Here is a 13,821-nt window from a genome sequence, read left to right on the forward strand (position 1 = left end):
CAAAAAGTCTATTGCACATTCGTGGATTTGGAAAAGGCCTATGACAGAGTTGAGAGGAATGAATTGTGGTCAGCACTTTCTATGCATGGGGTGAGCAGTCTCTTAATACGAGCACTGAAATCCTTATATGAGGATTCGAGTGCTTGTGTCAGGATAAACGGAGCGCACACTGAGTGGTTTAAGATTGAGAAAGGCGTTAGGCAAGGATGTGTTGCGTCACCGTGGCTGTTCAACCTATTTATGGATAGTTGTTTGACAGATTTGAAAGAGTCTGAAAGTGGATTAAGGATGAATGAATTACTCGTCAAATGTCTGCTCTATGCCGACGATCAGGTCATACTGGCGTCATCAGCGGAGGAGTTACAGGAGATGGTAAACTGTATGCATGAAGCTTTAAAAGAGAAAGGAATGAAAGTGAACGTAAGTAAAACTAAAACACTGGTTTTTGAAATGGAGAAAGAAATGACAGCATGTAATATTTTGATTGGAGGAGAAAAAGTTGAGCAAGTGAAAGAGTTTGTATATCTAGGATCAAAGTTTACATCAGATGGCAAGTGTGATAGTGATATTGAAAGGAGAGTGAACGCGGGGAACATGGTGAATGGAGCTTTGCATGCCTTTATGAGCAGTCAGAAACTATCCAAAAAGGCTCGACTGGCTGTGCACAGGGGCGTGTTGGTCCCGACATTAATGTATGGGAGTGAAAGTTGGGTATGGCAAAAGAAGCACGAAAGCAGAATAAATGCAGTGGAAATGAGAGCGTTAAGGAGTATGTTGGGTGTGAAATTGAGTGACCGGATAAGGAACAGCGTGATAAGGGAATGTTGTGATGTGAAAGAAGATGTAGTTACAGGAATAGAAAAGGGTATGTTGAGATGGTTCGGTCATGTGGAGAGGATGAATGAAAACAGGTTGACTAAGCAGATATACATGGAGAGTGTGGAGGGAAAGGTCGGGGTGGGAAGACCTAGACGAACATATCTTGATCAAATTAAGGACGTCCTGGTAAAGGGTCAGGTCAAAAGTACCCGAAACCGCCGAGCTTGCATGAAGAGAGTTATGAATGTGGATGAAGCAAAGGAAGTATGCAGGGATCGTGGCAAGTGGAAAGAGGTAGTCTCTGCCTACCCCTCCGGGAAAGAGGCGTGATTTTATGTATGTATGTATGTATGTATGGGAAAGAGATGGAGTGGTCCTAATCTTTTTTGTATTGGTGTCGGGAACCACACGGCACTAGCAAATTACTATATCTCATTAACTTCCTCACCAGGTTCCTCACTAAACATGCCCTCAACCACCTCCTCCACTATTTCATCAATGCGAGCATGCTCATCAGGTGTTCTGTCCGCCGCTGCCGCGTCATTCTTCACGGTCATAGCTTCGAAGCGGGCCGATATGAAATGTTCGGAGATGTGCTGGCGCAGTTCGGCTTTCAGACGGAAACCTTCGGAGCATTGGGTACATCTGGAATGCACATATATTTTTTAATTATAGTACAAACATACATACATACATATGGTCACGTCTATATCCCTTGCGGGGTAGACAGAGCCAACAGTCTTGAAAAGACTGATAGGCCACGCTCAGCTAATTGGCTTAATGATAGATAGTGACAGGTTGCTATGTCATCGCCTAAAAAAAAGAATCCCAAGTTTGTGAGCCTATCCTATTAATTATAGTATGATTAAAAACTTGCCGTCTCTGCTTGTAGATGTCATAAATAGATCTGTGGCACCAAGAAATTAAAATATTATAGAAATGATCAATGATTGAGATGAAATCAATGATCAAGCCATCTCGCTAAACGTGGCCTTATGGGTTTAAAAACTATTCTCTTTGCGTGTTACCAGTTGCACCCTTCACCACAATACTTGGGGACCTGGGGTCAGCTTTCCGACATTTTTCCTTCCACTTCAAAAATTCAAATTTCAAAATTTTTATTCATTATTATAGGATACTATATATCGCTTAATAATCGTCAAAACGTATGGTTTAACAACATTGGTTGACGTCAAATAAATTACTTAAAAACTAAGTTTACTGCCGCTTCCAAGGCGTCAGTGCAGAAGAAGTGGTAACAAACTGCACTGCAGCATTTTCTTCAACAACGTCAACCTTACAATATTAATTAAACTTAGAACTACTTAGGTTCGCAGAGTCGCAGGTGATTTTATGTATGTATTATGTTGAATATAACATCTCTATCATATCTCTTCGTCAACTGTCTGTCTGTATCAACCCCCTTAGAGTATAAAGTATATACATACATACATACATATGGTCACGTCTATATCCCTTGCGGGGTAGACAGAGCTAACAGTCTTGAAAAGACTGAATGGCCACATTCAGCTTTGGCTTAATGATAGAATTTATATTCAAAAAGTGACAGGTTGCTAGCCCATCGCCTAAAAAAGAATCCCAAGTTTGTAAGCCTATCTATCCCTTAGTCGCCTTTTACGACATCCATGGGCAAGAGATTGAGTGATCCTATTTTCATTTTTGTAAAAAGAAAACTGTTTCTGTTTTTTTTTTCTATTAAAGTATATACGTGTACCTATACAACTTGTCGCCGAGATGCGCTCGCCGATGCTTGGCGAGGTCATTGCTCTGCGTAAAGCCGCGTTCACACATCTCACATTTGTAAGGCTTCTCACCGGTGTGGATTCTAGTGTGCCGCTTGAGGTGGTACTTGCTAGAGAACCTGCAACCACCAAAAGGAAATTTACAGCATTTGGATTTAACTAGAATTTTTTTCTTTTCATTGCAAACTGAGACTGTAGGTGAAGACGCGGACGGAGTCGCGGGCACAGCTAGTAAATAAATAATAAATAACAATATATATATATATAAAACTCACTTCATAGTGCAGTTATCACAACGGTACGGCTTGATTCCCAGATGGCTCAAGGTGTGCTTCCTCAGGGAACTCTTCTTGGTGAACTTTGCATCACAAACATCACACGAGAAAGACCGCTCCCCAGTGTGGGTTATGCTGTGGGACTTCAGTTCCCCTGGAAAGTATATTAATAAATAAATATTCAAATTCAAATTCAAAATTTTTATTCATTATAATAGGATACTATATATCGCTTAATAATTGTCGTATGGTTTAACAACATTGGTTGACGTCAAATAAATTACTTAAAAACTAAGTTTACTGCCGCTCCCAAGTTGTCAGTGCAGAAGAAGCGGTAACAAACTGCACTGCAGCATTTTCTTCATATACATATACGAGTGCCGTGTGGTTCCCGGCACCAATACAAAAAAGAATAGGACCACTCCATCTCTTTCCCATGGATGTCGTAAAAGGCGACTAAGGGATAGGCTTACAAACTTGAGATTCTTTTTTTAAGCGATAGGCTAGCAACTTGTCACTATTCGAATCTCAATTCTATCTTAAAGCCAAACAGCTGAACGTGGCCTATCAGTCCGCTCAGGACTGTCGGCTCTGTCTACCCCGCAAGGGATATAGACGTGATTATATGTATGTATATACGAGACAGGTAACACAGATCGAGTTAGCTTCGAAGTAAGTTCAAGACTTGTGTTACGATATACTAATCTGACGATACTATACATACATACATAAAATCACGCCTCTTTCCCGGAGGGGTAGGCAGAGACTACATCCTTAAACTTGCCACGATCTCTGCATACTTCTTCGCTTATTATACTAATATTATAAAGCTGAAGAGTTTGTTTGTTTGTTTGAACGCGCTAATCTCAGGAATGATTTCGCCAATAAAAATGAAATAGTTTTAAAGGCTTGTTTGTAAAATTAGCAATTACTAAAACAACTTTGTCTTACGTGTTCTTGGTTTACAATAATATAGCACCTATACAAACAAAGCTGGAGGCCGCAATACAATGATTAATCATCCTCCGTATTTATTTTTACGTGTAATATCGTATTGAAATTATGAATTTTATACTTATTAAAATGATGCAGTGTAGTTTGTTCCGCCGCTACTTCTATACATGCGCTGTATGCATGTGGAAGCGGTAGTAGATATAATTAAGTAGATTTAAGTTATGTGACGTAAATAAGTGATACCATGTATCCTATTTGACAATAAAGCCTAGAATGCATTTATTTTCAAATAGGATTCATTCCGATACGCCAATACTTACCTTTACTGACAAAAGTTTTTGGGCAAGCGCCGCAAGCGAAACATTTCAACCCGAGATGCCTCTTCATGTGCTGATTTAGATTAGTGCTCAAATCGAATCTTTTCCCGCAAGTCGGGCACAGGAACGGCTTCTCTCTCGTATGGATCTTCACATGAGTGGTCAACGTGGACATGTGAGAGAAACACTTTGAACAAATCGGACACACATGTGGCTTAAGACCATTGTGCTTATTCATATGTTCCATGAGGATGCTCTCCGTGATGAAAGCCTTTTTACACAAACCACATTTAAACGGCTTGTTAACTTCGTGACACAATTCGTGCCTTTTCAAGTGGCTTGTTTTCTTAAAGATTTTATTGCAAATGGGACATGACAATATCCTGTCTTTGTCCGTATGTATTCTGGTGTGAGCAGCTAGCGCATTCATAGACTTAAATTCGGATGAACAAACATCACATTTGACACTTTGGTTATTGTTTTGGTTTATTTCAGACATGCATTGCCTGTTTTTCGCGTCTTTGTTATGTGTTACTAAATGCTTTACATATTTGAAATGATGTCTGAATGTGTCTGAGCATAAAATACATGTGTAAAGTTTTTTATTTTTGTGCCGTAATTTATGACTGGCCAGTTTGGATTCCTTTTTAAAGGTTTTACTGCAATATTCACATTGATATACAGAAGTTTGGCATAGCAAATTGTAATGTTCTTCCAATTTGTAAACATTTTCAAATTCTCTAGAGCAGTCTTTGCATTTGTAAGTTTTATTGGTTGGTATTTCTAATGACGATTCTACTTTTGGTATAGTTTCATTCTGGTTATTAAATTCATTGGTTTCAGTGTCCGCAATATGTGCGTCTGACATCTGTTGATCAAGGCTGACTTCTTCATTTTCAACTTTTATGTCTGAACTTGTTTGTGTTTGTGTTGTTAACTGGCTGTTTATCTTTTCGGCCAACATCTTGAATTGCCAAAAGTTGACGAGACAGTCATAACAATTCTTGCATATTTGCTTCGGGTAGTCATCTCCAACATCAATCTGAAACAAAATGTTTTTATATCATTTTCTTGAACATACTTAAAATATTGTTTGTTTGTTTGTAAACTCTTTATTGCACATAAAAATAAATATAACAAATTACAAAACAGTTATTGGATTTAGAAGAATATGCACAATGGCGGACTTATCCCCGATGGGATTTCTTCCAGTCAACAGTGAAACAAAATGTTTTTATATCATTTTCTTGAACATACTTAAAATATTGTTTGTTTGTTTGTAAACTCTTTATTGCACATAAAAATAAATATAACAAATTACAAAACAGTTATTGGATTTAGAAGAATATGCACAATGGCGGACTTATCCCCGATGGGATTTCTTCCAGTCAACCAAAATATAAAGGAAAATCCAAAATTTAAAAGGCAGCGCACATAAAAAGCAATGAAGATGCTATATAATAAACAGTACATTTCTACATAATTAAAAATAAACATACATAAATAATATATATTTACTTACATACTTATGAGTACACTCAATTGTTAGATGCATCAGAATACAGTCTTTTGATAAGTGATTTAAAAGAAATAAAGTTAAGAGCAGATCTCGTATCTTGTGGGAGGTTATTCCAAAGCTGAGCGGAACGAACACTAAAAGACAAGCCATAAGTCCGAGAAGAATAAGGAGGAATAAGTAATTTAAGATTATTATGAGATCGCATGCGACTATCCGTCTCACGGAACGAGAAATTTTTATGAAGATAATGAGGAAATGAAGGATTAAAAAGGATATTAAACAGGAGAGATAGTGTGTGAACATTACGTCTAAGGCGAATTGGGAGCCAATTCAATTGGCGACGAAACTCAGAAACATGATCAAATTTGCGAAGACCGAAAACAAAGCGTATGCCCTGGTTCTGTAAACGCTCCAGTTTGTCAAGCAACTCTTCAGTAACATTTAGACAAGCAACATCGGAATAATCAAGAAGAGGAAAGAGAAGTGATTGTACAAGTAAAATTTTAGTGGCGGTGGGTAAAAATTTTTGCATTCGGCGAAGTGAATGAAGGACACATTTATATTATTTTTGATATAATATTTTTGATGAATTGAGTAAATTAAAAGACAATTCCAATATATGGTTGAAAAACTGCATTTCAATATTTGATACATACATAAAATTGCACTGGAGGCCAGCAGACCACATGGATCTTTTGATTATTTTCAGAAGTAAATTTATTTAATTGTCCTGTTAATACTCATTATTTAAAGCAGAGAAAGAGAAGTTTTCCAAAATAAATAATGGTATTATCCAAAAGAATAATGATATATTATTCTGCTTTTAACAGTGATAATCTATACATATAATAAATCTGTAGAAGGGTCAATTCTGTACATTAAAAATATTGAAAAAATAAATAGCAGGGGGTGTTACTGGATCGATACCAAAGACAAATATGTGATTAAAAAAATTTTTGTCTGTCTGTCTGTATGTTCAGGCATCACGTGAAAACTAACAGTTCGATTTTGATGTAACTTGGTATAATTATACCTTAATAGGATCAAAGGTAAAAAATGGGTGTTTCGCGATTTTCTTCAAAACGGTAAGTTTTTCAAATCGGAAAATTACCTCAGACATAAATTGTAGATCATAAAGTTATCTATAACAAAGGTGTCAATAATTTTTTAAATAAAACTACCGTTTCTGAGATATAACGATGCATAAAATAGGATACTTTTTATCCTGGAAAAATACGTCTTAATTTATCAGTTTATCCATAGACGTTGTTCTGTAGAACCGCGAACACACGTTACGTTACCCGCAGTGGATTCAGCGCCGTAACTGTAGCGCCGAAAGTCGGATTTAGCTTGAACCGTTTGCGGCACACGCGGGCCGCTTCTAATTACTATGAAAAAAATACTTTAGTCCGGTCAATCTAGACATTCGAAGCTACATTAATTCTTTAAAACACAATCAAAAGCATTATTTCAAAATTCCCCATGATTCCGGTTTAAGGAAAAAAATTTACCCAAGGTCAAAGGTAAAAAATGGGTGTTTCGCGATTTTCTTCAAAACGGTAAGTTTTTCAAATCGGAAAATTACCTCAGACATAAATTGTAGATCATAAAGTTATCTATAACAAAGGTGTCAATAATTTTTTAAATAAAACTACCGTTTCTGAGATATAACGATGCAAAAAATTGCAAGCGTCATAATATGCACACGTTTCCACGCCACCTCTGAGGTAGTGTGTGTGTAGCGCGCTTTTTTATAACATTTTTATTATTAAACTTGAAAAAGTCTGAAACAGGTTAGAATAAACACATGTTTTCACTACGCAGTGGCACTCAAGACTAAATTTCGCATTTATTTTTTAATAAAACTAGAATAACCCTTAGTGAAGAAAATCATCTTAGGACAATAGAGATTACAATTAAATCAAATTAAAACTAAAACTACTTATAAAAAGAAAGAAAAAAGATGACTACAAACTAAAATTTAATTTATAAATTGTACAGTCCCTGCATAGTATCAACATGCGGGAGTGTGCCCAGAAGGCTGGCAGCATTGCCAATTTGAATGGCAATGCTGATTCTCTGAGCCAGATAATTTCCAGCCCTCCGGTCAAGAGATACCTCAATCAGCTTTTTCGACAATTGTCGGCTTTTTCGACAATTGTCGGAAAAGCTGATGGGCAGATAGGCCCTCCGGTCCCAGAGTTTCTACCCCAAAAGGTTCAAAAGTATAGGTATTACCGATACCTACATATTTGCGCCTTTTGAGGTTTTTTTGCCTCATTTGAAGCAGAACCGGCCTTAGATTTAGTAACCTGAAGATGGGACGGCGCAAGTGTGTCGACACAAGTAGCATCCCACACCAAAGGCCGCCCCAATCTCCAGGGTACCAAAGGCATACCATCCGGTCTCTTAGCATCATCCCGAGCCAGACCGTTTGGTTCTAGAACGGCTGGAACATGGATGGTGGCAAGAGTACAGAGGATTATATTATTTAGGGCGGCATGGCGCCCTAAATGGCCGGCACTCCTAGGGCATGAGAGGCCGTGGTGTCCATAGCCGTCTACTATTATTAAAGACTAACGGTATTTTATGTGTTGAGCATTCTGAGATAAAGCTATTTACTGCTACACAGAGTATATACGAGACGTGCTTATGCATATTATGACGCTTGCAACTTTTTGCATCGTTATATCTCAGAAACGGTAGCTTTATTGAAAAACAATTATTGATTCCTTTTTATAGATAACTTTATGATCTACAATCTATGTCTGAGGTAATTTTCCGATAAAACTTACCGTTTTGAAGAAAATCGTGAAAAACCAAACCCAACCCAACACCTTTGACCTTGGGTAATTTCTTTTTGGGAATTTTGAAATAATGCTTTTGATTGTGTTTTAAATAATTATACTAATTTTCAGTTTGATGGGAATTAATGTAGCTTCATTCTTATTTTTTGGTCTAAATTGACCGGACTACTTACTACAGAACGCGAACTCAACTGCAGCAGCTCAATAGAGAGATCTCCTTAATTATTATAGGCCTAGCCGTAATTGGGTCCAAAAGATATTTATAAGATGTCATTGTCAGAGTTACTCAAAATGGAGAAATAAACCATCCACGCGAAGACCGACATCCGCGCGGACGGAGTCGCGGGGGGAAGCTAGTATTAAATATAATAACACGGCACCGGGTTAGGGCGGAATTAAGTCTGAGCTGTATGAAAGAGGTGGTGAAGAATTACAGACATGTCCTGTCATCTCAAATCTGTTTTCGAGGGTCACAAAAACAATCACAAAACGTCTTGCTCGCAGGTTAGATGACTTCCAGCTTCCTGAACAATTGTGTATCCAAAAAGAAAACAGTACAATAGGCCACATTTTTTACACTGAGACAGAAAACCAAAGAATATAATCTGCCACTTTGCTAAGCGTTTGTGGACCTTTCGAAGATCTGGAGAAGGCCTTTGATTCAATTGAGTGGACACTGGACAGTTCTGCAGGCTCTCTAGAGACACTCCACATTGAATATTGGTATGATCGAGATGCTAAAGCACTAGTCGTACATATGGTGCCGAGATGTGGGCCTCTTAAATAGGCTCAGGATCACTCAGCAAGCTATAGAGATAAATATGCTCGGTGTTTCTCCGGGAATTTGAATTAAAAGGAATGAGGACATCTGTAAACGAATGAAAGTAACGAACATAGCAGCTCGGGTTAGCAAACTGATAGGCATTAGGCAGGTCACATTTCTCAAAGGACAAATGACCGACGGGGCTAAAAAGTCCTTGAGTGGAGACCACAAGAAACTTTGGTTGCATGTTACCTCCAACAAAGTCGAGGTGGAATTCATTGGTGTAAGCCTAACTTCAGCAGTGGACGTTCTACGGCTGACATGATGAATTTTGAATAGAAGTAGTTAAAAAAAGTTTTTTTTTTTTTTTTAAGTTTCAATGTAATAAACAATCCATTATTTACATTTAATTTCAATGTAAGAAGAAAGAGTATTTACCGAAAGAGATGTGCATGACGTCAGCATACCGAACAGACTGGTAGAATTTACGAATTCGGTGAAAATATCATGCATTTTCTCTGAAACCTCTTCAAGACATGTACGGCATCTTCCATCTATTTTGTTCCGATGCAACATGTTTGTCATATTGCTAAATAGAAAACAACCACTGATTGCTTAAATTGCAGAACCTATGATTATATAAATAAAATATTAACTCTCAGGGTATCTTTGCGATCGACCGATTTTTTGCCGTTTTTGCTTATCTAAATATTAATTTATTATTATTTGAAGACATTAACCAAGACAGTACAAAAGTCAAAACACTAAAAATTGACAGTGACAATTAAGGTCACATGGCTTGCCATTACAACTTGTAAATTATGCCCTCCATATTTAATCGGATAAAAAATGTCTCTGATATTTTGATTCGATAGTTTTTTTGTTATTTCCATACATACATCTTTTCAAGACTGTAGGCTCTGTCTACCCCGCAAGAGATATAGACATGATTATATGTATGTATAATGTAGTGTTAACAATCTTATGTTTGCGATGACGGAAGTGTTTGAATTAGAAAACAAGGAAATAATGTGTAATTTAACGCTTCTTTACCCTACGGTAAGCATTTTTCCATTTGGCAACGTCCCCCTTTCAATTTAATCAATCACGAAAGCATGAAGATTGTGAGAAATTAATATAGTTTCATGATTTCGTAAGAAATCAATCAATGGTTTTTAACCTAATGGATACCCTTGAGCTGACCGTTCATGAGGATGTCACTGATTTCATCAAAGTTTATTCGTCCTTTCAAAAACCCAACATATTGCCATAATACGGGGATTTATTACATAAAGGTAACACTTAATGATGATATCGAATTGTCATAGACGTGACAGCTGTCATTGTCGTAACTTTCAATGTCGTGGTCAACCAGTCGAAAATAGTGTGGCCAACATAGCGTTTTCGGCGCGATGTCATGATCCTTGCACTTTTTTTCAATTATTAATATTAAAAACTTTCGATTGAAAGTATTGAGACTAATCTGAGTTAGTTCAATTGGAATAGGCGAGTTCATGAAAAACTCGTCGATAAAAATTTTTTTACTAAGTAGAACAATATTATCTTAAATCCGAATTTCAACTTTTAAGTTCCACTCACGAAAGAATCCTACGTTCCTCTAACAGGTTGACCCTTGCAATACCTTTTACCGTACAGGTTTTTATTCAAATTCTTTCGCTGCTACAGCTTATTATTAGACTTTGGAATGAGCTTCCCGATTCCGTTCAAGCTTCTCTGGGCCGGCTGTTTTAAGTCGTATGTTTGTCCCACCTTTTTAGCTTAAATATATCAATTTAAAGTAAAAAAGTTATTACCGGGTTTTTTTGGAATCTGGCGCTTTTATAGATTCAAATAAGCGCCTTTTCATCGGGGTAAGTTGGTAACAGTGCTCGAAAATCGCGAACGAATGGATCGCGAACTTGTGTAATCAATTTCGAAGGATTTTAAAACAAATGAATTAATGGAAAGTTTGATTAAATTTATTTAGCGAACTCTTTCGATAATTTTTTTATCAGTTCTGTGTTCCGGTAGCACTGAAACAGGTTAGTTATTTTGTTTTTAGTTTTAAACTTACCATCACATTATTCTTTGCTGAGTGTAGGTAGGTACTTCATTGCATGATGAAGAAAACTAAAAATCTTATTTAATTTAGGTTTATACTTACACAATTAAAATAAAAAAGAATATAAATTGAATATGAAATATAAAAGTTAATAAGTACTAGTCTACTTTTCATTCTAAGGTTTATTAAAAAAAAATACATGAAAAATTAATAAATGTACATACAAATGCCCAAACAAAAACTTTTACCCCAGTATGTAATAATCTATGTACTTACAAACTACATTACATCAACATTTTACTTGCAATCTGGCTCAAGGCCTTCAAGTTTCTTTTTCAATGTGTACTGACAAATAATTATGTGTAATACATTTAAAAATTGCCCATGCAAAGCCATAGCTTTAGCCCATAGGCTATGGATATAAAAAAAACAGTGCATAAGTATGTGTTTTTAAAAAACATTAATAATAAAAATATTTTTTTAAACATAGATAATAAAAATTTTATGACCTTAGTTACTTCTTAAGTTTCAAAACTTCAATTACATTAGTAATATTTTTAACAGTGAGTTTGTTGTAGATAGATGATAATTAAAAAAAAATCCTTTTTTGAATGAACTTGAATGTCTACTATACATGTTCTTTACTACTTTCTGGGCAAAGTTGTTCAGTTACATTTTAGAAACCTACAGTTGTTAAATAAGAACCTTTAAGAAGTAATTAGGTACTTAAAAGGATTTAATATCAAGATAAACTTGTATACAAAAAAATCTTTTTTATATAAGATATTAGTAATAATCTGTTAGTTTGATAAGTAACAGATAAATAAATTTAGACTGTATGCTATGGACACCTTTAGGCGTCTATTAAAAACTTGGTTGAGGCACCAACAAAACCTTGGTGTCAAAATTATTAACACTTAAAACACAAAAATTGTAACAGAATTTGTTTCGCAAACCTATCATTGAAGTAGCTCAAACAGACAAAAACTTTGGTCATGGCATCGTGCATAAGAATCCTAATAATACCCATTATTAGTTGTCGTATTCAAAAGTTTAAATACATTTGAATTAATGCAAACAGTTACAGTATACATACATACATATAATTATGTCTATATCCCTTGCGGGGTAGGTTCTGACTATAGACATGATTCAGCTGTTCAGCTCAATGATTGAATTGAGATTCAAATAGTGGTCCTATTCCTTTCAGTTAGTATACACACTACATTAATCGCAAAGGCGCACATGGTCTAGTTATCTTCCAGTGCCAAACCCTACACATGCCGACTATAAATAATTTGATTCATGTGTTAGAGTATGGTCTATTTTTGTTCCGGATTCTTTTGGCAGGAGATATCGGTCACAATCATTTTTGCAAACTATAAATTAGCCTTTTAAATCCATGTCGTCACAAATGTGCTAAGCTAAAGATAACACTATCTCACAAACTTAAAATTCACTGAAAAGGGTGCAATGAAACGAAAGGGTGAAAAGAACATTTTCTATATCTCTTTTACCAGCTCTTTCTTTTTATTTTACCCCATTCGTAATTTATCCTGCTTTCAAAGTCAGCCCTGAAGTTGATCTTCTGAACGATGTGTTTACGTCATTAATTTAATATTGACGTCATTTACGACTTATGAACTAGGACTATAATCGGAGATAAAAACCTTTCTAAAATTAAACTATTATGTTTTATATGATAAATGGCCGCACTTCTCCATTTCTATATTATCTTATTGAAATATTTTAGGTACACTTTATACCTATAAGCAACTTAATAATAACGTAATAAATAGTAGAAAACCTCTTTATCCCGTGTTAAAATTAATTAAACCATGTGAACAATAAAGTTTAAATCAATTTAGGGTTTAGCTCACCAAACATACAAAAGAATAAGGTTTTTCCGAAATCCCACAGGACCTACAGTTTTTACCGGGATGAGTAGTACCTACCCTATGTCCTTCTTCAGACTGTTAATTAAATATACGCAATTTCAAAAAGAAAGGTTTAGTAGATAACGCGTGAAGAGACAACAAACACACAAATAAACTTTCGCATTTATAATATTAGTCGGGAATAGTCATACAATGAACCAAACATATATTTTCAACTTTGTTGCCATTACATACGTATTTTATAGTTAAACATGTTATGTACTTCAGGTCCACCCGCCCTATGTTCTAATTACGAAACAGATTTGCCATTGAACCTTCTGATAAGCAAGCCTCTGTGACCTGTTTCGTATGTAATAAACTCGTAATTATTCAGTATCGCGCCGGCACTCGTTGCGGTCGGACGTGTGTGTGTCGTTGTTATTGTTTGTTTACACTGCTATAACTTCAGGTATGGTATCTAATTTAATTTACATTTTGTTCGATGCTCGTTGATGATAACTGTGACTAAGGGGTATTAAGTCAAATGGTTTTCAAATTTTTACCTACTACGTTCTTTATAATTGCCAATGTGAATAACGCCTATAAATTTTATATCTATGGATTTTCAAAGAGATATATTTTAAATATAACGTTTTATTGAGTAC

General features: G+C 35.8%; 2 protein-coding genes across 5 annotated transcripts in view; one reads left to right on the plus strand and one right to left on the minus strand.

Annotated features, from left to right (window-relative positions):
- Positions 1 to 651: 651 nt before the first annotated feature.
- On the minus strand, positions 652 to 9,970 carry LOC106136482 (zinc finger protein 660). The gene is made up of 5 exons (XM_060948221.1): positions 9,656 to 9,970; positions 4,132 to 5,170; positions 2,858 to 3,011; positions 2,555 to 2,701; positions 652 to 1,464 (listed from the first exon to the last, which is right to left on the minus strand). Exons 1-5 carry the CDS (start codon positions 9,800 to 9,802, stop codon positions 1,245 to 1,247), a joined length of 1,707 nt encoding a protein of 568 aa, XP_060804204.1. The 5' UTR covers positions 9,803 to 9,970; the 3' UTR covers positions 652 to 1,244.
- A 1,141-nt stretch (positions 9,971 to 11,111) lies between these two features.
- The window catches only part of LOC106136475 (pyruvate carboxylase, mitochondrial), a 46,166-nt gene continuing 43,456 nt past the window's right edge, over positions 11,112 to 13,821 (plus strand). For 3 of the 4 annotated variants that reach the window (XM_060948080.1, XM_060948083.1, XM_060948082.1), the window contains exon 1: positions 11,112 to 11,259. The gene's annotated coding sequence lies outside the window, so the exon portion shown is untranslated. Of the gene's footprint in view, positions 11,260 to 13,529; positions 13,626 to 13,821 lie in introns of those variants that run through there. The other variant, XM_060948081.1, reaches the window with a different exon arrangement.

Source organism: Amyelois transitella, chromosome 15, assembly GCF_032362555.1.
Source record: "Amyelois transitella isolate CPQ chromosome 15, ilAmyTran1.1, whole genome shotgun sequence".
Lineage (NCBI taxonomy): Eukaryota > Metazoa > Arthropoda > Insecta > Lepidoptera > Pyralidae > Amyelois > Amyelois transitella.